The sequence below is a fragment of the Gymnoscopelus microlampas genome, assembly GCF_963454915.1.
Source record: "Gymnoscopelus microlampas genome assembly, chromosome: 3".
Lineage (NCBI taxonomy): Eukaryota > Metazoa > Chordata > Actinopteri > Myctophiformes > Myctophidae > Gymnoscopelus > Gymnoscopelus microlampas.
In genome coordinates, this window is record NC_139940.1 from 54,299,292 (window position 1) to 54,327,072 (window position 27,781).

At 41.3% G+C, this 27,781-nt stretch overlaps 1 protein-coding gene across 1 annotated transcript in view; it reads left to right on the plus strand.

The window, feature by feature from the left end:
• Positions 1 to 1,055: 1,055 nt before the first annotated feature.
• Positions 1,056 to 27,781, plus strand: part of fam171a1 (family with sequence similarity 171 member A1) — a 72,615-nt gene continuing 45,889 nt past the window's right edge. The window contains exon 1 of the mRNA XM_084053172.1: positions 1,056 to 1,499. Within this exon, the coding sequence (XP_083909298.1) occupies positions 1,406 to 1,499 (94 nt within the window). The 5' untranslated portion in view covers positions 1,056 to 1,405. The remainder of the gene's footprint in view (positions 1,500 to 27,781) is intronic.

The following is a 27,781-nucleotide window of genomic DNA, read 5'->3' on the forward strand; positions in this document are numbered from 1 at the left end:
CAACCACCTAGACTTGGAATAGGCTCTATGCACAGCAGCCATTTTGGAGAGAAATTGGGCCTCTTCTTACTTCCTTCACAGGTGTTACCAATGATACTAATGAAGGCTCTGTTCCATTCTGGTCAAACAGAGTCAGGGTGCTGATATTGTGCATGTTGGCTCACTAGAAATACTAGTGGGTCTCAAAGTGTGGTCCAGGGACCCTCATGGTTCCTGAGAGGGTGTAACTCTGAGAGTGTACAAATGGAACCAAATGGACCCGGGAGGGTCCATTTGGTTCCATTTGTACACTCTCAGAGTTATGGGGGTCCTTGAAATTAAAAAGTTTGAGAACCACTGTGCTACACTAAATGGAACAGCGCCTTCATTAGTGTCATTGGTAACACCTGTGAAGGAAGCAAGGAAGGGTCCCAATTTCTATGTGCATAGAGCCTATTGTCGTACCGGACTTTCCCCAATAGATGTCACCCATACACCGCAGACAGACGCGTGTCTGGGACGGTTGCTTTGTGCAGCAGCAGCAGCCGCCTGTTGGTGATCTGCTGGCGGGGCATGTGTGTGTGTGTGTATATATGTGTGTGTAAGTGTGTATCAGTGTTGCCATGTCTGCTTATTATAAGCGACTTTGGGCTTGTTTTTCTGCAAAGTTGCTTGTAAATATTGGTTAGTTGCGGGTTGCGTTTTTTTGGCCTTGTTTCTAGTGGTATTTGCTTTTTTGGGCTTCATATCAAAGACCCCCAGATGAATATGTAGGCCTATTTGTCCGCAGAACTCCATTTGAAAACATGTTGTGCCAGGGAGGCACACGTGTTGTTAGCTTGTAGATCTGTTATGTTTTAATAATAATAATAATACAAGTTTCAAAAATAATTTCCCGTTTTTTCAATATTTCTTTGAAAAGTGGAAACACTTAGCCCAGTCGCTTCTTTTGGCCTTGTTTTCATAGACCTGGCCGCTTGTTTCTTTTGCAAAATCTGGCAACACTAGTATGTGTGCGTCTTCCCTCCCTGACCCTCTCTTTTCTTTTACAAGAGACTAGACTAGGGAGAATTTGGAGAAACAACCGAAAAAGCAGGCTTGGATGTACTGTAGCGAGGGAAGGTGATGCCAGACCATAGAGTCTACACACAGAGAGGGAAGGACGGTCCCGAAAACAAACTCTCTCCTGGTATAGCAGCCAGTCAGGGAACAAACGCTCCCGAAATAATGGAGGAGTCCCACCTGGGTTCGTGACGGACGAGCAAAAAGAGTCCGTGTAAAGAAAGAAAGAAAGAAAGGAAGAACCACGGGAGTTTGTTATATATATCTATTTTATGGGCTTTTGCTGCTACTTTTTCTACAATTCTTATTTGAAAGAACGAGGAGGAGGAGGAGGGTGGAAAACAAATCACACACAGCTGCACTAATGATGATGCTGCGACTGCTGCTGCTGTGTGTTGTGGGATGCAGTGTGTCCGCTCTGTCCAAGAAGAGCCTGCGGGACGGCCAGGACGCACAAGGTAAAGACAACGACAAAGAAATACTTTATTCAACATAACAACGTACAATAATGTGGACATTATTGTCCTCTTCTTCTTTAAGCAGGGCTAGCGTTGCTAACTTTAGCTATGCGTGCTACGTCTGCGTGCTAACCGGAGGGAGGCAGGGGGTGGGGGCTACTGTTAACCTAAAAAGAACAGATTTACAAGCTATCGCTCCCTTGCTGCTTTGTCGTTGCTGCTTCGTTGTTCGCTTGTAGATTTGTTCTTTTTTTTGGGGGGTGGGGGGCACCGCCGTACTACGCATTATAGATGAGGTTTTAACTACTGTTTTTTTTTTGGGGCCGTTTTTGATTTTAAAAAGTGAAACGTTTTGGCTACAAAACGTTTTGGCTGCTCATTTAAAACATATAAACATAAAATAAAAAGTGAAACATTGGGCTGCCGTTGTCCATGTAAGTGACGTCCAACGAGGTTGGAAACATCTGCACTGATTTTTGAATCCGGCTAAGTTTGCACCTCAGCCGTGTGTGTGTGTGTGTGTGTGTGTGTGTGTGCGCGTGTGCGCGCGTCCGTCCGTCCATGCGTGCATGCTTGTGTTGATATTATGATGTCACTTGAATGATAAATGAAGTTGTAACATCTCATATTTTGTTTTGTGCGAGACATCTCTCACACAGAATGTAATCACAGCCCCGCCCCCACAGTGGTTCTCAACATGGGGGTCCTTGAGATTCCAATCTTATCAAGTGGGGGTCCATCCATGGTGGCCTAAATGCAACTCGAATTGGAAGGTCCTTGAAATTCACTGTCCTAATACATCCCCCACACACACACACACACACACACACACACACACACACACACACACACACACACACACACACACACACACACACACACACACACCCCTCACTCGCTTTAGAAGGCAGTGCTTACTAGCTGGTTCTTCTATAATGCAATCTGTCACAGCTTTGTTTTACAGCCTCTCTTTATTTCCCCTTTTAATTGTACATGCCTTTCGTAGTCTCGCTTTGTGTCTGGGTGTGTGTTTCATAGTTGCTTTGGCAATGCAAACACATGTTTTCTCATGCCAATATAAAGCCCCCCCCCCCCCCCCCCCCCACAATAAAGAATTGTTTGCAGTTCACAGTAGTGGAGAGGCCTCTGTAAGCCTTGGTGTGTGGAGTCACCAGGCTGGGTTGACAACACCATCAGATAGATACAGTGTGTTAGAACAGTGGTTCTCAACCAGTGGTCCTTGGGGGGGGGAGGAGGTACCAGGGAGTCCCCAGCAAAATTAGTTAACATAGCGTCGCAATCATTTTCACCAATTAGCTTTGGGCTATTCAAAAATTGCAGATCTACAAAGTGCCGCGCTATGAGCTTGCAGATCTTCTATTTTTTTTATCTTGAAAATGTGTGCATGTCTTTTGAATAATGTTTTTTAAAGCGAACATTTTTAATGAATTCTTTGCTTCTGGGGGTCCCTGGCATAAAACAACTTATATGGGGGTCCGTGGCGAAATGTATATCAATTCAGGGGTCGACCCTCTCTTGCTCCTTTGATCTTGTTTTCATCCTCAGACACTGTTTTCTCTCAAGTTCTCCACATTACATTACATTACATTACGGTCATTTAGCAGACGCCTTTATCCAAAGCGACTTACAATAAGTGCATTCAACATAGGTAGGGAACGAAACTGCTAATCACCAGAGGTAGAGGTATTAAGTGCATTCTCTTCTAAAACAAGTAACTAAGAGTATACCTAGTGCTAATAAACAGATGAGACAAAATAGGAAAATCAAATGAGCAAGAGCTAAAACAAATAAGTTTCTCTCCCTCTATTCAAGAAATCGTATGTGTACATTACCAAAGCAATAGTGGAATGAAACAATCAAAATGAAATAATGACACACACACACACACACACACACACACACACACACACACACACACACACACACACAGAGAGAACAGGGTAGCTGTGTTCAGACATCAGATAAAGCTCTGGTCATGTAGTATGTCTTGTGTTGTGTGACTTGGACCAGACGTAGCATTGCTTAATACAGATGGAATTTGTGTCCTGTCACTATCAACTTTGCTGTGATGGGTTTATTTAGAAGAGAAATGCTACTGAGCAATAGCTGTGGGGCAGCAGATGAACGTTGAAGTAATGTGTCATGCAGTTGTCCATCGGCTTTACAAGTTAGGCCTCTAAGGCCTGTCAATTCTAACATAATCGCCTAATCACTTTATTAGAGATAATTGCAATAATGTTTTGCACAATCGTCATCATTTCCTTGTTGAACAATGTTCATATATTTTCAAGGTGACGCGTTTTGAGCTTGTAGATCAGCTATTTCCACTTCATGTATTTTTGAAAGTATAAAGTTATTAAATTTGTATGTTATCTGTCATAATCTGCCCAGTAGTGGTGTAAAAAATAATCCATTCAGCAATGCATCGCGATTCGTCCGTGCATGATTCTACATCAATGCAGCAACGTGACATAATCGATTATAGCCTAAATATAATTATAATACTGTATATAATATAACTCTAAATACAATATGTTGTTCAGTATATCTGACTGCTTGTATTGACTGATGAAAGAATTGCCATTTTGAACAGTAATATAGTAAAGTGTGATGCATCGTAGAATCGAATCGTTACCTGGTGAATCGTAATCAAATTGAATCGCGAGGGCAGTGCCAGTGCACACCTCTGCCGCCCAGTACAACTTTTGTTTACAAAGTCTAAAAGTCAAACGACTGCATTTATATGTATTATGTTCCACTATTCAATGCCAAAAACACAATTAAATCATTAATCACAATTATTTAAAAACTCGATGATTGGTGACAGGCCTATGTCCCCACTTGCAGTGTTGTGGGACCAATGAGAGGAGACAGTAGATGAGACAGATGGTAGCTGACGGAGTGGAAGTGTAGGGGAGAGACGGCAGAGAAGGCTGTGATGGAATTCCATCCTGTCCTCTACTCAGTGGTGGGAAGTAACTACATTCATTTACTAAAGTACTGTATTTAAGTACAATTCTTTACTGGAGTATTTCCAATGTACTTCCTGTTTTATATATAGGCTATTTGAAAATAGCAGATCTACAAGCTCACAACGTTGTGAGCTTGTATTTTCAAACATTTGAGTACTTTTACTTTTGGTACTTTAAGTATATATTTGGATGTCAATACTTCAGTACTTTTACTCAAGTAACATTTTGAACACGGGCCTTTTACTGGTAACTGAGTATTTCTACATTGCATTATTGATACCTTTTTACTTAAGTACCAAAATGTGAGTACTTTTTCCGCCACTACCTGGACTGGGAAAAGCGTGCGTTTCCGGGAGTCATGTACTCTACTAGTCACGCTTGCCAGGCAGACGATGATCACAACCATTGATCACTGTGATCAATGAATTCAAGATGACAACACATTTCGTGAGGTTAACCCATTAAGACCTGGAACGCATCTCTGTCACTTTTTGATTTGAGCTAAAAAAGCATTATTTTACCCTTTGGCTATTCAAAAATAGTAGATCTGCAAGCTCGTAGTGCGGCACTACGAGCATGAAATGTGTGCAAAATCTTTGAATATATATATATTGTTATAAAGCGATTTTTTTTTTTTACTAAAATCTTTGCTTCTGGGGGTCCCTGGAACAAAATATTTTGAGATGAGGGGTCGGTGGCCAAATACATATCATTTTGAGGGTCCTTGACATGAAAAAGTTTGAGCACCACTGATATAGAAAAAGTTTTGTTGGGATTTAGAATACATTCGTAGAATCGGCCTCAGGTCTTAATGGGTTAATAACAACTGCACGGCACATCGTATATTAACCTTCCTTTCTATCTTTATTACCGGTTTTAAGTCTTCCTATATCTCTTCTTTCATCCCCTCCTTTCTACTACCATTTTCTTCAACTATGACTTTCCGTTTTACTGTGTGTGTGTAAGGGTGTAAGTAAATATGTGAAGCATTTAAGAGGGGGGAATCCCCCCATTTTGAAAACTATATTTCATATATTACTATACTTGCGAGGACCAAACGTCCCCCACAAGTATGACGTAATGTGAAATAGACATTGTGAGTACATTGGACTATTGTTCATGTTCTCACTAGAGAAATGAATGTTTTATGGTTAAACAATATTTTTCATAGCCTTACAACCCCTAAACATTGATGTTTAGAGGTTGACATGAGTGTTATGCCTTGTTTATACTTTGTTGTATAACACAGGCTTTAAGGTAGGGTTAAAAACGGCATAAATACAATTGTCGTTATAATATTTTGATGTCTTACAAGTATTAGTAATACAAACGTATATGTGTGTGTGTGTGTGTGTGTGTGTGTGGCTGTTTCCTGCTTCTCCAGAGACATGGTTTAGGCCATTGATTCTCAAAGTGGGGTCCGGGGACCTCCAATATATATTTTTAAAGCCAACATTTGTAACTCAAATCTTTGCTTCTCTGGGGGCCCCTGGAACAAAATATTTTTATATGGGGGTCCGCGGCCAAATACATACAATTTTGGGGGTCCTTGACATGAAAAAGTTTGCAAATCACTGGGTTAGCCTACCTTGTCACAGACAGACAGACAGACAGACTGACTATCCAGAGGTATATATTTTCTCACAATATGAACTGCTCATATTAATGGTACCGCCAGTTGAGCAACAGTGAACAGTCTGACTCGTGACTGAGAAGTTGAAGTCCTCTCTGTAGCGTAGCATTGAGTGTCTGGGTGGGTGTCATTCATCTTGATGGTCAGTGACTGACTGGGCTGTTTGCTGAGTCTATACACAGCTGAGAGCTAATTGATACTTTGTGTTGACGAGGCCACACTTTTCTCACTTGAAAATCAGTTATTTTAAGAGTGAATTTGCCACAATAAGGGAATTCATCTCCATCTCCCATCCAATGTTATTTAAAGCTACATTATGTATGGTAGAGTATGTTAATACAATTAACTAGTACATCTGCAGTGGTTGGAGGTGGTCTCTCTACTCTTCCATTGAAGTAGTACAGTGTACATGCTAGGGCTTTCACCAACAAGTTGACTAGTCGACTAGTATAACCACTAGTCGACCTTGTTGGTACTAGTCGAATAGTTGAAAGAAAGAGAAAAATAAATAAAAATTAAATTAAATTTTTAATGCTATAGTAATGGCCCATCTTACTATTATTATTATCCTCCTGACTTTATTTTTTATCAAAAGGGGGTCAAAAGCATGCCCAATAAAAGCCTATTATTGGGCAATGGGGATCCTTGGAGACGCTGCTGTGGTGCTGTGCTGCTGTGCCAGAAGCGCTTCCCTTAAAACGCCATAAAAATAAGGGCAGGAGGATAATAATAATAGTAATATAGTAGTAGGATGGTATTAAAACAGTGCCACGCAAAAAAAAAAAAAACTTTTTTTTTTTTTTTTTTTTGTAATTTAAATTTCGACTAGTCGACTAGTCGACTACCACTGGGTCAAATTAGTCGACCTGTAAAAATCTCTAGTCGTGAAAGCCCTAGTACATGCAGATAGTGCAGCGGGAACCCCTATTTGTAACTATACCTTTCAAGACGGAACCCCCTTTGGGGGTTCTTGTTGCTATGTACAGTATTCATTAACATACATTTGTTGTAATTTTGATGAAAACTTAAGGCATGATTTAGGCGTCTTTAGAATCGGCCTCAGGTTTAGATGGGTTAAAAGGATTCTAGGTAACTTTAAGCGTACATTAAAAGATATTTATATATATATATATATTTTGCATTTCCCCCCCTCTATCAGCCACTATATAATGATGCTGGGGTGTTTTCCTGCATTGAAACACAGTCCTCTTTCTGAAATCCGTATTTTCCCTACTATTCATGTTTTGACATCCGTGTATCCGGCTCTGTCCGGGACCTAAATGGAACGCACGCATGTGCACGTCCGTGTCCGTGTGAACTATCCTATCAGCGTCCTCGCTCAATGTTCTGTGATTGACAGCGAAGGTTGGCCAATCAGGTGGCGAGTTCAAGTGAAACCGAATATACCGAGTCCAGCCTGAGTGCACCCGACCAAAAACGAGCGGTAGTCTTTTCTGTGTGCTATTTTCTCCGCTGTTTTAAAACTTCAAAAAACTCTCAAACTTCTATTTTGAGGCACGGAATTTACTTATATTGTTCCGATAGAATTTAGTTTTTTAACTAAATATATGTGGTCAATTAATCATGACACAGCCCATTTAAAAAAAATAAATTCAGAGAACCGGCAGGGGCGGGCAGTGACACGCATTGTATCCGAATAAAGCAGCCTATTTTCGGCCCTTTCAGAAGTCCCCCCTGCGTCACTTGTCTGGTGGTCGGGGAAACTGGTTTGATCTCTGAAGTTGCCTTTAAAATAGTATGGACATTGTTGTTACTGTACCTACCTCTGTTGGGGATACTGTAAATCTACAACTTACAGATTGTAGCTTTTAATATTGGGGTGTAAAGACATTGCTTCCAACTGTCCCAATGCTCATATCGACCTTCTGCTTATGATGATTCTAGAATTATGTGTGTATTTATTTTCAAGGTGGATTCTTTGGGGTTTTGAAGTTGCAATGGATGAAAATAATAATAATGGTGTAGCTTAAAATGTAGAATGTCTTTCTTCATGTGCATGACGGTGTCAGTGACATGGTTTGTACTGTCATAATAGAAGTAGATGTATTTTAACACGACCTAGCTGCTATCCCCCACAGTTAATGGCACTGACCACAGTGACCGGCACTCCGAATGCGACCGCTAATCCAGAACAGCAAATAAACAGATTAACTTGTAGCTAACTAAGCTAGTAGTTTATAACACTTGAGGGATGCTGGCTCCAGCAGTGGCTGCTGTGCTGTCAGCTGTTCAGCTCTGTTGGCAGTAGTTGAGAAGGTGAGGTGATGAGTGTTCAGTTAACACTACGGCCCGATGACTCATTTTTGGGTGTCCTCCTAGACCAGTGGTTTTCAACCTTTTTTCATGTCAAGGAGCCCCAAAATGATATGTATTTGGCTGCGGACATGACAAATGAAAATATTTGATGCCAGGGATTTTTCTAAAATAGCACATCTACAAGCTCATAGCGCGGCACCGCGCTATGAGCTTGTATATCTGCCATTTTTGAATAGGAGATTTAACAGTGGTTAAAATGATTGCGACGCTATATTAACACATTTTGCTGTGGACCCCCTGGTACCCTCTCAAGGACCACTGGTTGTCCTAGACCACCGATTGTTTAAGTTTTTAACCAACATTTCGCAACAAAATGAATTCAGTTTGAAAAAGTTTAATGTTTCTACTTGAGAACATTTAGCTTCTGAGCGAACAAAAACAAATAAACATAACTTTTTGATAGATAAATAAAGTGTGTGTGTGTGTGTGTGTATGCAGTGTCGTTATTGAGGTGGTGACAATGTGATGGTTGGTAGGAATGTATTGATGTTTATTTCTCACAACTCTCATCAGTAACCCGTAGATGAGGGTGCCCTGACTCAGCACTGTCACACTCAAAACCCAACTGTAAACAGGATAACCTGTTTACGTGCTGTCGTTTCCCTGCATCATATCAGAATATTCTAGGTACCGTACCCAGATTTAAGACTGGGATAAGAGCTAATCTGGGTTATGGTGAACGTGAACAGGTCTTCACATGCACTTGCAAAGAAATAATTGTGAATATTAAGGGGGGGGGCGGGGTAGGTGTGCATGCTGTCAGCAGTGTACAACAGAGCCATATACAGTAGTATTAGCCTGTATTTTGGTTGTAACTAAACCATTCATTATATTAAAACAAAAAAACTATCACAGAAAGAAATGTTGTGGCCTACTGACAGCATGCACAAGAAATGTGGCGCTGATCAGTCCCAACAAGTTTAGCTCTGGACACAGACAGACAGACAGACGGACACAGACTGACCCTCTTATAGACCTGGGCCTGTTACAATGATTACATAATCGTCTAATCGCAATTATTTGAGATAAAATCACAATTGTTTTTGCATAATCGTAAATAATCCATGTTGAAATGTTGTCACACATTTTCAAATATTAAAAATAGCTGAAATAGCAGATCTACTTGTAGATCTGCTATTTCTGCTATTTTTACATGCATAACATAATTAAATATGTCAATAATGTCTTTGCATATTTGTCATATCTGCCCTCTGCAATTTTTGATTACGAAGCCTAAAAGGCTTCATATGTTCAATGGCTAAACACACAATTAACCCATTAAGACCTGGAGAAGCATCTGTGTCACTTTTTAATTTGAGCTAAAAAGTATTATTTTACACTTTGGCTATTGAAAAATAGCAGATATACAAGCTCCCGAGCTTGTATATCTGCTATGTTTGAATCATTATGAAAATGTGTGCAAATCTTTGAATATATATTGTTTTAAAGCAAACATTTGTAACTAAAATCGTTGCTTCTGGGGCTCCCTGGAACAAAATATTTTGAGATGGGGGTCAGTGGCCAAATAAATATAATTTTTGGGGGTCCTTGACATGAAACAGTTGGATTTAGAAGACATTGGTAGAATCGGCCTCAGGTCTTAATGGGTTCAATTTATAATTGTGACAGCCCTATAAATAGACTGCCTTAGACAGCTAAACTCCTGCAGAGCCACGGCGTAAAAAATCAACAAAATAACCAACAAGATAATATAAAATCGTTTTTGAAATCGAAAATCGATATCAGAGAAAGCTAACTTGTCCCTAGTGCACGCCGTATGCAGTCAGCAGTGTACAGTACAGTTCTCACAGGCCTCCATCCTGTACTGCTGATGGTGTATTCTTCCTTATTCAATGTCAAACTCAATTTGCCCTATTCAGCTGTATAGATGAAAGACACCTTCACACCGCTTCAGTCTATACTATAGGATTATTTATTACAGTGTTAACACATGATGTGTTGGGTCCATGCATGTCTATAGCAGTAGTTCATGTAACGTATATACCGCATTCTTTCATATAAAGTCTATATAGCAGTGGTGTAAAGTAGCTAAGTACTTTTACTTTACTAGGAGTATTTCCAATTGTCAGTACTTTTACTTCTACTCCACTATATCTCAGAGGCAAATACTGTTTGTGTACTTTTATGTACTTTTACTCCACTACAATTATTTGAAAACTTTAGTTACTTTGTAGATTTTGATTATTATTAGGGCTGGGACTCGATTAAAAAAATTAATCTAATTAATTAGAGGCTTTGTAATTAATTAATCTAAATTAATCGCATTTTAATCGCACATCAATATTTGACCTGAGATCAATGAAAAAAAATGTTTTCAAATGGATTTTGGTAAACGTCTTTAAGTACATGTACTCAAGAACTGTACTTAAGTACAATTTTGAGGTATTTGCACTTGACTCTCGAATACGCCTATTTCCAATTTTTTAATACTTTTACTTCTACTCCAGTAACTCCACTATATCTCAGAGGCAAATATTTTACTTTTAAACTTATTTTAAAACTTTAGTTACAAGTTACTTTGTAGATTTCGATTAATATTATAAAACATACAGTAACCATGTGAAAATAGCAGATCTACAAGCACAAGGCATTGTGAGCTTGTAGATCTGCTATTTTCCACCATTGGAGGCTGGTAGAGTGTGTTGTTGTTAGTTGTTTTATAGTCGTTTAATTAATAATTTTAAAAAAATCGCGCGCATGTGACCCGCACCGCATCGTGCCCCCCCCCCCTTCCCCCCAGCGCACCGCCGCCCCTCCCCCCCCCCCCCCCCCCCCCCAAACGGGACAAACGCGCGCGCGGGGGGCGGCATCCATTACAGATTCTGATTTGCCCAGCCAACATTATCAAGCAGGCTATGCGGCACGTCTTCATTCAGTGGCTGCTCTGTTGTTGTGAGAACCACGTCGTTCTCACTTCTCAGACAGCTTCTCAGGCGGACCGATAATACCAGCGCACCAACCTGGTGCGCTGGATAATAGGTCCGTGTGAAACTCGTCCAGTGAGAAACGTTCCGCGGTGAAAAAATAGGCGCGATTAAAATGCGTTAATTTTTTTAACGCGATAATTTTTTTGTAATTAATTGATCGAAATTAACGCGATAAAGTCCCGGCCCTAATTATTATTATTATTACAAAACACTAGACCATACCCGGTCGACGCATCCGTGGGGGGATATGCGCACATGATCTGGCAACCCGGGAGGCAGTTCGTCCCATAGCTGGGCAGCCCCGTAACCATGGCGACATTCTTTGACACAAAAGCGCTAATAAGAAGCTGAGATTTGATGAAATTGAAAAATGGGCGTCACAGTTAAGTTCAGATGGTAATGGTCAATGGCTGTGTGCAAAATCAGAGCAATTGCTCCAGCCACTGAGGAGAACCCGGTAGCTTCACCTACTCACTCACTCACCACTACAGACGGACAGAGGTTACTAGAATTATAGTAGGATATATTAACCCCTTCAGCCCTAAATACATTTCGGCCATTTGAAAATAGCAGATCTACAAGGTTGCGATGCGACCCATTGTGAGCTTGTAGATCTGCTATTTTCAAAGGATTTTTATACATTTGAAAACTTGTGAAAATGGGACATTGTGAAAAATGAGTACTTTCTACTTTTGTACTTTAAGTACATTTAGATACCGATACTTTTGCACTTTTACTCAAGTATGATACTTGTACCTGAGTAAAAAAATCTAGTACTTTCCCCCCCACTGCTATGGTTCTCATCTTTGGTCCTAGCGACCCAGAATACTGCTGGCTTTCAGCCTAAGTTCATGGTCGCCCTTTTTGTGCACGATGTTGGCCTCATCATCACCCATCACACCTGGTGGGATGAACCAGGCTCATTCAGAAACTAATGTAGACCTGGAATAGAAGGTGGGTTCTGATGGGATAGAAGACTTAAAGGTAGGGTAAGTGATTTTCTTTGGTTAAAATAAGTATTAAATAGCTCTATATTCTCATAGTAATCATTGCTATAGAGTGTTTGTTCAGTAACACGAGTCTCTGTGTCTCTCCAGGTCTTTATTAAACAGAAAATGCATTTTCAGGTCAGGATACCAATTTTATCCAATCAGGATAGAGAACCCAGGCAGGATACAGATTAAACAAGTGACATTTTAAGTGACGACACAAAGAAATGAGCTGAACAAATTGGAACTGGAACACTACAAAAAATAAAGATGATAAATGGGTACTCTCTCCTTATTGGCTGAAAGTTTGTCACCTACCTGAACATTTATTTTCTCTTTATTAAAGAGCTGGAGAGACAGGAATACTCCTGTTACTGAACAAACACACTATAGCAATGATTACTATCAGAATATAGGGCTTTAACCTTTTAACAAAACCCTTTTTGTTTTAACCAAAACATATCACTGACCATACCTTTATTAAGCCTCATTCATATATCGTTGCTGTCCGGCAGGAACCAGCGAACTCCATTTTTCCGGTTTTTGCATTTTTTTCCCCATAAATCAGGGCCATTGAACACCCTTTACGTCTGTGTGTTGACTAAAACATTATTGAACCAATGAAAAGTATTAAAAAGTGCTTCCGACAAAAGCAGCTAAATCCATTGGAACCTCAAACTTTCTGCTAAACCAGCTAAGTTCACCATAGGGGGGTGGAGTTAGCTGGTTTAGCTGACTCCAGGCTCCACCCCCTTTTGACCGCCAACCTCATTGTGAGCTTGGAGGTCCATTCAGTTGTTCTAATCAATGATGAACAAAACCTCCTAACTCCACTTTTTTTTTGTTTTTGTCATTTCCTGAAAAATGAACATTTTGGAGTTAGCTGGTTGCTGCCGGACAGCAGAGATATGCAACTGCAACTTTGAAGTTATCTAAACCCGTGGGGCTGGATCTAGAATCTACTTTGTTGTCATATCACTGGTTTAAAGGTGACAAGAAGTGGGTAGTAGTTTTCTGCGGAAGCTCCATCATTTAGTTGTTTTTCAGAAAGGGAGAAAAACATTATGTGAACGCAAATGTCTGCCTCAGTAGGAGCTGACGTGCACCCAAACGGCTTAATGTGTGAATGGACCAGGTCATTGTCGGTGAATTTACCTCGAGCAAGTCGGTGTGTTGTGTAGTGATGACGCTTCTATTGTTGAGGAGAGAGAAGCCTCCCTGGGTTGTTTGGAGCAAGATCCACTATTATATATCTCTGACAAACAGTGGTTGAAGCAGTTAATTCATTCAGCAGGTTTTATTAGTAGTTAAATTTGAGTTGGAAATATCCACAGATTCGAACTTCCGTGATCAATGGCTCCCTGAGTGAGACATTTGTAAAACACAAACAAGGCCTCTTTCCTACCATAGTAGTGTAAACGAGATACAATCGTTTCAGATGCTCCATGCACACTCGTCTGTACATAGAGACCGCTGCAATGTGTCCAGCTCGGAGGACTGCTCATTTTGATGAAAATTACATTGTTTTGGTGACCGTATGTAGTCTTCTTTTTTTAACCACTTTTTAACATGACGTCCCTATTTTGCACATGTCATGGGCATTTTCAAAAACTTAAAAAAAAAAATCTGAATTACAAGTAGTGATGCAACAATATTTTTGTTGTTCCTATTGTGCCAGCCGTTGTATTAGTTGTTGTGTATGGAGTATATGGTGCATCTGTCATCCCCCCACGGTCCATATGTGGAAGAGCAGCATCTCTGGCTGACCTTATAGCGCACATTTGTGGCTGAAGTGAGCCCAGTCGTGCCCTGTCTCACTGACCGATCAATACGCACTGATATGAACAACACACGCTAATGGTATGGTGGAACACACGCGCACACACACACACACACACACACACTGCCAGTGGCCTATCGAGTCTGTTCCTCTCATGCCACACACACACACACACACACACACACACACACACACACACACACACACACACACACACACACACACACACACACACACACACACACACACACACACACACACACACACACACCCCACACACACACACACACACGACCTCCCTGCTGATAAGGCTGCTGCTGCTCATGGTAATTGGTCTGAGATCACGACGGCCCTCTTGGAAAACTCTCTTTGAAGCCTCCATTCACCATATGGCATACACAACAGTCCCTAGAAAGGGATCTAATCGACACCCGTGGAAAAACGTTGACGTATTTTGGCCCAATTATTGCAGCATCAACATGTGGACCCCCCCCCCCCCCCTAAAAACAAAACCACAGTGTGAAGCAGATCCTGACCGATGCCAGGTTTTTGGGTCCAATCACAGTTTTGGAGAGTCCTAGAGCAGTGGTTCTCAAACCTTCTCATGTCATTTCCGAACTGTAAAGATTTTTCAAAAAATACTCAAAAATAGCAGATGCTGTACGTCTGCTCTTTTTGAACAAGTGGTTAAAATATGAATTGTGATGCTTTATTAACACATTTTCCTGGGGATCCCCTGGAATCTCCTTCAGGGACCCCTGGGGGTCCCCGGACCCCACTTTAAGAAACCACTGTCCTAGAGCATTTATTGTCTATGCCAGGCTGAAGGTGGGGCCCAGACTATGTTTTGCCCCCCGTCCGTCCGTCCGTCCGTCCGTCAACAGCTAATCTCCGGCACCGTTGGCCCAATCAAAGCGAAACTGTGCACACACACACTCCCTGGATGCCAGAGCAGAACCTCTGCTCCAAATCCTTCAGATCGTCCTGTTATTGCGGCGCCAGAAGGCCAATTTCTGCTAAACACATGTTTTTATATTACTCCTACAGATTTTGTCCAAACATCACGGAAATCGATACACAGCATCTCTATAGTCATATGATCAAGACGGTCTGTCCGATTTTTCATATTCCATCCTGATTGGCTAAAATTGGCTTCCAAAGTTTGCAGGATTGGTCCGTTTTGAACAAAATGCCTTAACTCATGAACGCAGTTTGCGATTGCCGTGAAATTTTGCACACACATCCCCACTAGGCCGTGAAGAAATGCCACCCTTTTCGCATTGTCCTGTTATAGGGCCACCAGGAGGCCGACTTGTCTAAACATCACGCAAATCGGTACACATTATCTCTATAGTCATGTGAGCAAGACGGATCTGTCAGAGTTTTCCGATTCCATCCTGATTGGCTCATTCTGAACACTGCTGGCCCACAATAACCTACCTGTGCTCCGAGGAGCACTTTTTCTAGTTACCCATGTTTTGACTGATATCTTGTAAAAAAACGTACAGTTTATATTGGTAAATGTATTATAAGCAAACACTTAAGACGTATAACTTTTTGAGAATTGTTTTTAAAAATACATTAAACTTCAATAAATGACTTAAACTGTACTTATACAATGAACAAGCCAAGTAATATAGCAGGTGTACAGATCTGCTAAACATCTCAATAGGAAAAAAATCTGGACATATCGGCAGCAAAAAATGCCTATACTGAATACCATGTCATCAACAAAAAGTCAAATAATGTCCGGCTTACAGTGTGGGCCCCCACATGGGTGGGTCTCTAGTGCAGAGTGTTTGATTCCGACACCTCCCATCTGCTCCTTTCTTTTTTGAATGAAATGAGGAACTGATGGGAGACCAGCCCCTCAGTCTGTAGCTTGTCTGACGTTACAGCGTCTCAGCTCAACAGTCTGTCAGTGCACTGCTGCTGTCTGGAACCATGCACTGACTGACTGAGTGCTCAGCCTTGTTTAACAGTGATGACACACACACACACACACACACACACACACACACACACACACACACACACACACACACACACACAAGATTTATTGGACGAGGACTGGGAGGGAACTGTTGCGTTCTGTGTGTGTGTGTGTGTGTGTGTGTGAGAGGGAGAAAGAAAGAGAGAGCACTCCCAGGGGAGTTGTTTAAAGTGAGTCCAGCTGGTACCCCTAATGATGGATAAACTGGGCGTGGGACAGGAAGTGATGTCATTCTTTTCCACAGTATGTTCCCCACCCCCATTCCACCTCCCATGATCCTCACCGCCTGAACCCCCCCCCCCCCCCCCCCCCCCCCACACACACACACACACACACACACACACACACACACACACACACACACACTCTCTCAGGCTTCCTATCATTCTTCAGTGGAAGTGATTATCTGAGAGAGAGAGAGAGCGCCCCCTGTAGTTCAATACATATTTGGTTTTACTGTTTTGATTTGAATGTGTTGTTATGAGGCCGATTCTACAAATGTCTTCTAAATCCCAACAGTATTCTGAAACAAACGTATGTTTCTATATCAGTGGTTCTCAAACTCTTTCATGTCAAGGACCCCCAAAAATGATATGTATTTGGCCGCCGACCCCCATCTAAAAATATTTTGTTCCAGGGACCCCCCAGAAGCAAAGATTTGAGTTAATAATGTTCGCTTTAAAACAATATATATATTCAAAGATTTGAGTTAATAATGTTCGCTTTAAAACAATATATATATTCAAAGATTTGCACACATTTTCGTAATTTTTCAAAAAATAGCAGATCTACAAGCTCATAGCGCGGCACTCGGTGCCGCGCTATGAGCTTGTAGATCTGCTATTTTTGAATAGCCAAAGTGTAAAATAATGCTCAAATCTAAAAGTTTTTAGATTTGAGCTCAAATCTAAAAGTTACACAGATTACACAGAGTCACTGTAATAACTGGGGGCTGACAGTAGAGATAAACAGGGTATATTCAGACACAAACATGATATTGATTTAGGTAATGCATTTATTAATTTACAGTATATATACACAGCTTTATGGAACGCTTCCATTATGAATGGTCTGTGCTCTGTGGTGGCTGTTTTTAACTGCTGTGACCAGTACTCTCTCTGTTTCACATCCGATCTTATCGCTCTGCAGGAAATAAGTCTGCTCAACCGCGTCGATTTGAACCCTACAGCGCGAGCGTTTGACGAAAATAGCCGATCTACAAGCTCACAACGCGCCACAACCCCGACACATTGTGAGCTTGTAGAGCGTCTGTTTTCGCCGAGGAGATTTGGTGCAGAAGGAAAAAGGGAGGGGGCCAGGTATAGACCCCTGGGTTACTCCGGCCAACTAAGTCGAGTGTTCCCAAACCTTTCAGGACGCGACCCCCCCAAAATAATCATATTTGAACTGAGAACCCCCCCCCCACCCTGACAAGCACTTGGAATTATAGGCATCACATTTAGTGTGACTCGGTTCCACAGATACATATTGTGAAAATACTTTTACAATGTTTGCCTCTTTCTTATGTAATATTTGACAATTTGTCCAATTCGGTCTTAAAAGTCCTTAAATTGCCACTTTAGAAATGTGCAGATACCCTGTATACACTTATACTGTATGTTGGTCTGTTTACCGTTGAGTGAGAATGAAAACAATGTTGCACATTAAGCTAATCATCTGCGGACCCCCCAAAACTATTTGGGGACCGACCTGGGGGTCTCGACCCCCAGTTTGGGAACCACTGAACTAAGTATGTAGGGCTAAAGTAGGGATGCACAATTAATTAGGGTTGTCCGATATTGGCTTTTTTACCGATAACCGATATACCGATATTGTCCAACTCTTAATTACCGATACCGATATCAACCGATACCGATATATGCGGGGATTATTGTGATTAGGGTAAGCTCAAATTTCATATCACACACACCATGTACAGTAAGAACTCCTGTAACTTATTTATAAAGCAAAAAAAAAAAAAAAAAAAAAAAAAAATTTTCCAAAAACCGATACCGATATTTTCCCGATATCAATTTTTATGCTAATATCGGCCGATAATATCGGGAGGCCGATAAAATCGGACATCCCTACAATTAATCGGTCATCATATCGGTATTGATTTTTTGAATGTGAAGCCTTTTGTGATGATCAAGGCTGCAGATTCAATCAGTGTGTTTTCTGGGGAACAAGTTGGAACATTCTTAATTAAGAAATACTACATTCAAGCAGTTTATGTAGGGATAATACGGGCCAAAATTTCAATATGGTGCATCCCTACGTGGACCCCCATCTCAAAATGCTTTGTTCCAGGGACCCCTCGGAAGCAAAGATTTGAGTTTCAAATGTTCACTATAAAAATATATATTCAAAGATTTGCACACACTTTCACGATTTTTCAAAAAAAGCAGATCTACAAGCTCGTAGCGCGGCACTCGGTGCCGCGCTATGAGCTTGTAGATCTGCTATTTTTGAATAGCCAAATAAATCTAAAATAACACAGATGCGTTCCTGGTCTTCAGTGGTTAACCTTGTATTGGTTTAAGGTTAAATAAGGCTTTGTCTTGCAGTGAGGCTGGCGCCAGCATCTTGTGTAGTTACTGCTAGCGGATAAGCTGTAGCATATTGGTTAGGGTTCTGCCTAGTTCATAGTTAGTCGTACAGCGGCGTCACGCGACTAAAATAGTTGATCTACAAGCTCACTGCCGTTTGTTATGAGATTGTTGATCAGTAGTTTTTTGGCACGGCCTACAGTTGCAGCGTAACACAACGACAAAGTATAAATCAGTCTATTGGTATGGCTTGGATTCAGCCAGGCAACGCACTCTGTCATTTCATGTTGACGGTTTTATGTTCTATGAACCCACTGGAATCATATCTACCGTGTGTGTGTGTGTGTGTGTGTGTGTGTGTGTGTGTGTGTGTGTGTGTGTGTGTGTCGAGCTTAATCTTTAGAGAGAGAACCTGCTTCAATTGAGCATCGAGGTTTTTGATTAAATGGGCAAAGAAAATTACAACTAGGCACTCGAAGACAAATATTTGGCGTTGAAAAGCAACGATGGAAGCTGCAAAGAATACAGGTCAAAACAAATAGACCCCTTAACAGACGACGTCATACTGGCTGCGTGCAGCCAGTATGCGCGCAACGAAACCCATTATATCAGGTCTCGTTAGGACGCGTCTCACTAGCCAACACACACAAGAGGGGGTTGGGGTGTGCTGAAACCAGTGCACCCCGAAACAGGTTGGGAATTGATTGCGTGAAACAATCACCTGTGCGTCCAGGCTCAATGTTAGTAAACAAATAATTGGTCTATATATGCTTTAAAGCGTAACATTTGTAACTCCAATCTTTGCTTCTGGGGATTTTACAACAAAAAAAAAAAGTCTTCTAGAATGATCCTAACAGTTTTTGGAAAAAACCTATGTTTCTATAATCAGTGGTTCTCAAACTTTTTCATGTCAAGGACCCCCCCAAAATATGTATTTGGCTGCGTGCGGACCCCCATCTCAAAATGCTTTGCTCCAGGGACCCCCACCCCAGACAAATACATATTCAAAGATTAAAAAAAAAAAATAGCAGATCTACAAGCTCATAGCGCGGCACTCGGTGCTTGTATATCTGCTATTCTTTAATAGCCAAAGTATAAAATAATGGTCAAAGTGATTGCTTTCCCGGTCTTAATGGGTTAAAACATAAATGAGGTAATAAACTCCTAAATGATGGTGAATGACTGCTCATCAAAGAGACAGTTTAATAGTTTACCCAGCAACATTTTGTGATATGGAACAAAGGCAAGCATTCACATTTGAGGAAGTTGTAAATGGCACGTATTAGAAATGTTTACATGACACAGCACTAATTCAATTTGTATAAGTAATTTAGTTATCAGTATTTGTCAATCAATTAGGTCGATCTATTTATATGGGTTGTCGCGTCTCTCCAGATGGTGTGAATCTGAGCTCTTGACAGCACAACTCTGTCACACACATGAATGGAGTCACACTACTGGGGGACACAGACGCACGCACGCACACACACACACACACACACTCTTCTCAAATCCTAAATTAATAATGGATTTGAATGCAGAATACAGTTCATTTTCTTACAATATTTAGTTTTCAGTTTCCATTGACATCTTGATTGTGTTTGTTTGCTCGCCAATCGCCTTTTTTGCTGGATTTGGGCTATGCACAGCATCCATATTGGAAGGAAATTGGGCCTTCACAGGTGTTACCAATGATGCTATTAAGGCTTTGTTCCACTTAGTGTAGTACAGTGGTTCTCAAACTTTTTTTTAACTCTGAGAGTGTACAAATGGAACCAAATGGACCCTTACGGGTCCATTAGGTTCCATTTGTACACTTTCAGAGTTACACACCCATAATTTGGCCATTTGGAACCCCCTCAAGGAACCATGAGGGTCCCTGGACCACACTTTGAGACCAGAATGGAACAGAGCCTTAATTAGTATCATTGGTATCAACACCTGTTAAGGAAGTAAGAAGAGGCCCAATTTCTTTCCAGTATGGCTGCTGAGCCTATTGCTCCCGAAGAGCAGGTTGGTGCCTTGCATGGTTTCCTCCAGCCATCAGTGTGTGAATGTGTATGTGTGAATGTAATGCAGTTTTAACATTTGTACCATTTGTATTGCTTTTTTTAAAAGTGTTTTAGCACTTTGCTCAGTCCAGCAGTATAATAACGGTATACAACAGGGGTCGGCAACAGGCGGCCCGCGGGCCGAAATTGGCCCCCCAGAAATAATATCTGGCCCGTGAGATAATTTTGAGAAAAAAAAAAATTGATTTTTTTTTTTTTTTTTTTTTTGAAAAATATTTTTTGATTTTGAACCCACTTTTGAAATCATGCACTCATAAACACGATGCATTTTAAAGGATTTATAACATTTTATAGCTAGATTAGAGGAAAATGGAGAAGAAAAAAAAAATCACCAGAAAAATCGCCTGTGCTGATATTTAAACCGGAAAAAACGTTGATTTATATTGGTCAAACAGAACCGAATTAGACCCAAATTAGACCCGAATTAGACCGAGTTAGACCCGAATTAGACCCGAAAAATTTTGCGCCCGCGCGCGCGTGTTGTGCACGCGCGTGCATGTTCGCGGGGAGGCCCGGCCCGCGATGGAATGTCTGGGAGTGATATTGGCCCTAGGCTTATCTCAGTTGCCTACCCCTGGTATACAACTTAGAGCGGTAGCTACATTTTAGTGTGTTTTTTTTTTTATAAGGCTGCGAGTCATGACCACGGTTTAAAATGACATGCTTACCAAATTGTCCTCTCTAAAGGCTACAGAAAGACACAACTCGCTCAGTGGGAATGAAAACGGCAGATCACTCGGGTCAGGTGGGTCTCCGCGGGTCAGAGGAGGTAACGATGTGTTTTGAGTTAGAAATTGACACGTTCTTGAGCCAGACCCCTCACCTCAACACGCCACAGCTATCTCCCATCTACATCCTCCCATCTACTGCTGCTGGCCTGGTGGTTGTTTTGTTTCCTGTTAAGTTAGTCTGTGTGTGTGCAGTGGTTGTTTCTCAACTCTTTTTCTGGATCGGGGCCCACTGTGAACATATCGGCCCACCCACCTGACCGCTTAGTGTTAAGTGGTCGGATGGGTGGGCTTGGTGCATTTTGAGAGCATGTTTATCCCATTTAATCCGACCACGCATCTGTGTCATTTTAGTTTTTTTAGCCATAACCATTATTTTATTCTTTTGGCTATTCAAAAATAGCAGATCTACAAGCTCATAGCGCGGCACCGAGTGCCGCGCTATGAGCTTGTAGATCTGCTTTTTTTTTTTTATTGTGAAAATTTGTGCAAATCTTTGAATGTATATATTTTTTAAAGCAAACATTTTTAACTCAAATCTGTGCTTCTGCGGGTCCCCGGAACAACTTTTTCATGTTTTTGGCCGCCGACCACCATCAAAATATGATGTTCCAGGGACCCCCAGAAGCAAAGATTTGTTACAAATGTTCACGATTTGAAAAAAAAAATGCTGACCTACAAGCTCATAGCTATGAGCTTGTATATCTGCTATTTTTGAATAGCCAAAGAAATCTAAAATGAGACGGATACGTTTCGCGGGTTATTTCAACTTAAGGAGACGGTTACACCTATGAGTTCGGGCCCACCTATGTCGCCCTTCCGTTGTCGTGGTCCGCCGGCCAGCCGGAACCATATTTGGTCACGGATATCAGCCCAAACTCCCTATATGGTAATGATTGTTCCAGAGCTCCAAATATGGAGCCGACTGATTTGTTTGCCCCTGATGCCATGACAGCTTGGCGTTAGACAACACACTCCACATTTGGGCGTAGCTGCATTGGGAACAATCAATGAAAACAATGTAGTTAATCCAACACAAAAACACACCCGCTTTATACAATTTAATGAATACAAATATTCATTAACTCATTCACTGCCAGAATTATTTCTGGCCGCGTTTGAACACTGCCATATTTTTCATTGAAAAAAAAAAGTACTCAGGAGCCGAGATACAGAATTTTTAAGTTTTAAGTTAACAAGGAAGTGGATGGGAGTCTATATCTTCGAAAAATCATATCTCCTTGGTCTTTGGGTCAAAAAAAAAAAAAAAAATCAAAAAAAAAAAAAAAAAAAAAAAAAAATATATATATATATATATTTTTTAAAAAGTCGTTTTAGTCGTTCTTGGCAGGCATGGCTTATGGACAGAAGTCGTTTTAGTCGTTCTAGGCAGTATATGAGTTAAATTGTAAAAAACGTGCATTTTTATGTGTTGGAAAGAATATAATTATTAGTGGGACAAAGCATGTCTTAAAACCCCAAAGTCACACACAAAGCTTTGAAACCATATTTCATCAATATGATTGATATTCTGATGGCGGTGGTCTCACTTCTCATTTCATAATGTAGGTCCATTATGCAATTTGTGTCAAAAGCTTAATACCGTGCCCTGTCCCCGTCTCCCCCCATTCCCATGGGATTTAGTTATGGATTACAGAACAATCAACCTAAATGACGAAATGTCTGACTAACCGTGGTGAGTGGACGTTGCCCTCATGTGGTGGACGTACCATCCAGTCATCTGCTGGTGCCCCTTCGTCTGGCCTCTTGTAAAATATATGTTTTTTTAAAAACTGCTGACTATACTTGGTCTCACAGTTATTACATAATCGCCTAATCACAATTCTTTTTTCGAATAATCGCCATAATCATTTCCATGGTGAAACATTTTCATGTTTTCAAACATTTTCAAAAATAGTGGAAATAGCAGATCTACAAGCACAAAATGCATGAGTTTTGAGCTTGTCGATTGTCTATTTCCACTATTCATGTTTTTTTAGTATAACGTTATTGAAAACGTAAACCTTTAGGTTACGAAGCCTAAAAATCTAACCAACATTTTCATTCATAATGTTCCAACTTAAAACGACAGAAACTCAATGAAATCCAATGAAAACATTTGAGCGATAATTAATCGTCAAGTAAAACGTAATAATCGTGACAGCCCTATCCACACTATGAAAGCTACGTTAAATCCTCAATTACACGGCATTGAGCTTCACGTTAAGTGACTTAATGTAACATGGTGTGTAAGCAGTTGTCCTGACAACCGACTGGCCAATCGCGACGTAACCGTGTCTGTCCAGGCTATGGGATCCACACTCCACTTTGGGTGTTTGGCACAGACATCATGGAGCCAATCTCCATCCAGCAAAAACACACCCTGATTGCGTCCAGTTCTGACCTTGGATATCGGCTTGGGACATAGAGTGTGTGTGTGTGTGTGTGTGTGTGTGTGTGTGTGTGTGTGTGTGTGTGTGTGTGTGTGTGTGTGTGTGTGTGTGTGTGTGTGTGTGTGTGTGTGTGTGTGTGTGTGTGTGTGTGTGTGTGTGTGGAATCTACTGTGAGGTGGAGTCTGCACTCTAGTTGAACTCTGTTGTGGGAGGAGAGGACGCTGGTTAAGTGTGAGAGTGTGTTAGCCGGGGGTGTGTCCGGGCCATGCTTGAGTGTGTGTGTGTGTGTGACTGCGAGTTGTGAATTAGTTTTCTGTGTGTTTGTGAGCATATGACAGGCCGTCATGGGTCACCTGACGGTCAGCGATCAAACACAGTCCTTGTTGTCGTTCCAGCAAGACCTTAACGCATCTGTGCCATTTTAGATATATAGCTATTCAAAAATAGCAGATATACAAGCTTGTAGATCTGCTATTTTTCAAAAAAGTGTGCAAATCTTTGAATATATATATATATTTTTAAAGCAATTAAAAAACAACAACTCTAATCTATGCTTGTTAGGGTCCCTGGAACAACATATTTTGAGATGGGGGGGGTCCACAGCCAAATACATATCATTTTGGGGGTCCTTGACATGAAAACAGTTTGAGAACCACTGATATTATAGCAGCAAGTGTTTCAGAAAACTGTTAGGATTTAGAAGACATTTGTAGAATCCCCCTAGAAGCAAAGATTTGAGTTACAAATGTAACTTTAAAACATATATATTCAATGATTTGCGCATAATTTTCACGATTTTTCTAAAATAGCAGATCTACAAGCTCATAGCGCGGCACTCGGTGCCGCGCTATGAGCTTGTAGATCTGCTATTTTTGAATAGCCAATGAAATCGAAAAAAGACACAGATTTTTCTCCCAGTCTAAATGGGTCAAGACGTTGATGTTGAGAGACGGAGGCAGGGAAAAGACACACTGATGCAGACAGACAGCTCGTGGGGTAGACCATGGAGCTCCAGAGAGCGTATAGGGTTATTGTGGTTTTGGAAATGAGACGGTATTTAATTCAAGTCCTTGTGACTAAAATAGTCTTTTGTTAGCGTCGGAGCTCGTGTGACTTGGAGTGCAGCTCGTCAGCGTTGCTGCTGTGTACACGCTCACGCTGGCAGTCCCACGCTGGAGGTAGGCATGCACGCTTCTGGCTCAAATAATAAACACACATATTGTCATCAAGTCTTAGCCATTTGTGATTTTGAGGGAATACACATTTTGTAGGGGTTGGTGCAGCTTTTATCAATACTTTATGACGGCTTGAAATGACATGTTTCAGCGGTCAGGCATTTGGAACCTATTTTTTTTATTTTTCCCTGTTTTTTCTATGATTTCAGGATTCTTTTTACCTTCTATTATATTAAATTTGAGTAAAAAAAAAGTATGATATACGTTGATAAAAATATTGCATATTTGCAAATTATAAAAGTCTAGTACTTTGTATACTAAATGTATAGAACAGAACCTAAAATAACTACAATAAACGTGTGAGTGAATCCACGTAATGCCAGGCTACTGTGAGTGTGCCCATGGAGCCATGTCATCACTAGTAGTAGTGGGGATAAAATATCATGACTTTGAATACATTTTTCAAATTTCAAAATTTCAAATTAACTCATTGAGTGCCATTTGACGTGTTTCACGTGTTTTACCGCAATGGCGCAACGTGCAAATGACATTTTTGATGTGTTTTTGAAAAACAAAAACAAAAAAAAAACATTCAGAACCCCTAATTGCTCGCGATGAGCAGGTTGGTGCCTTACATGGTTTCCTCCGCCATCGGTGTATGAGTGTGTGTGTGTGTGTGAGTGGGTGAATGCAATGCACAATCTATGTAAAGCGCTTTGGATAAAAGCGCTATATAAATGCACCATTTACCATTCACTGCCAGGGGTTTTCTAAATTGGGCTGCAGCCTCTGCCAGCATTTTGCGCACGCACACACACACACACACACACACACACACACACACACACACACACACACACACACACACACACACACACACACACGCACACACTGGAATGCAACCTCTAACGTTGCTAGTGTTTTGGGCCTTGCTCTACAGTTACCCTTACAGTTCTATATAATTCTGTCCTTTTAGCTACTTGAATCCTATACTTTGCCGTTTGCCGAATAGAGAAAAAAAAGGCAAGATCTACAAGCTCGCAACACGTCGAGCTTGTCAATCTGCTATTTTCGCCCCCTGAGACACTAGGGTTCATGAGGCAAACTGTGTTTGCAGACATTGGACTAGGATCTATCACAACTTAACCTATTAAGACCGGGAAAGCATCTGTCATTTTAACCACTTTGCTTCTGGGGGATTCTACAAATGTCTTCTAAATCCTAAAAAAGAAAAAAAAAACGCATGTTGCTATAATCAATAGTTCTCAAACCCCAAAACTATATATATTTGGCCGCGGACCCCATCTCAAAATATGTTGTTCCAGGAACCCCCAGAAGCAAATATTTTAGTTTAACAATGTTCGCTTTAAAAAAAATATATATATATATATATATTCAAAGATCTGCGCAGATTTTCACGATTCTTAAAAAAGAGCAGATCTACAAGCTCATAGCGCGGCACTCGGTGCCGCGCTATATCTGCTCTTTTTGAACAGCCCAAGTATAAAATAATGGTGGCACAGATGCGTTCCCGGTCTTAATGGATTAAAAAGGAACTGCTTTGTCGATAACATGGGGGTCAGTTGTAGCAGCCAGTATTATGCATGGACATTAAAGCAGTGATAAAAGTGTTGAGAACGTGGATGTGATGTTCCAAGTGGGCCCAGAGAGCTGAGATAACAGCGCTGTGTCTGCGTTTGTATTCCATCTCCACAATGTCGTCGCTGTCCTCCGGAAACCTTGTATGTTTTCAGGAAATGGAACCTGTGTTCCAATGGATCCAGCGTAGTTATTATTTTATCACACGCTCTTGCTAATATTTTTAATAGGCTCTATGCACAGCAGCCATATTGGAAAGAAATTGGGCCTCTTCTTACTTCCTTCACAGGTGTTACCAATGATACTAATGAAGGCTCTGTTCCATTCTGACCAGGGTGCTGATATTGTGCATGTTGGCTCACTAGAAACACTTTTTTTTTAGCGGTGCCAACCGCTCTACACTTGGCTTTTACTCCGCGTCTGTGTGTCTGTCCGTCTGTCCGTCCGTCCGTCCGTCCGTATGAGCCCGGGATGAGCACGGCAAAGAAGCAACACATACAAACACGCACACACACACACACACACACACACACACACACACACACGGACTTGGAGATTGCCTATGCCATCTCTCCTCTCATTGGCCACACGTGCCACTGGTTATCAAAGAGGGGTCCAGGGACCCCCAAGCCTATGTTATGTCCGTCCGCCCGCATGAGCACGGGATGAGCACGGGATTTTAAACAGCTATAACTCCAGTTTGCAGCATGCCACCAAGTCCAAATTTGGTATGTGGACTTAGACCACCAATACGGGACGAGCACGAATTGCTGAAGCCCCGCCGCCCCCTCTGTCTTCCCATTGGCTGGCCTTTAACCAGCCATAACTTAAGTTCGCAGCATGCTACGGAGTACAAATTTTGTACATGGACTAAAACCACCAATAAGGACGAACTGTAATTACTTAAGCCCCGCCCCCTCTGTCTGCCCATTGGCTGGCCTTTAAACAGCCATCATTCCAGTTTGCAGCATGCTACCAAGTACACATTTGGTAAGTGGACTCAGACCACCAATAGGGACGAACTGAAATGAGTTAAGCCCCGCCCCAAAGGCACCGCTTCCTTCACACAGGGTGTGATTTTTTTGGTTCCCAA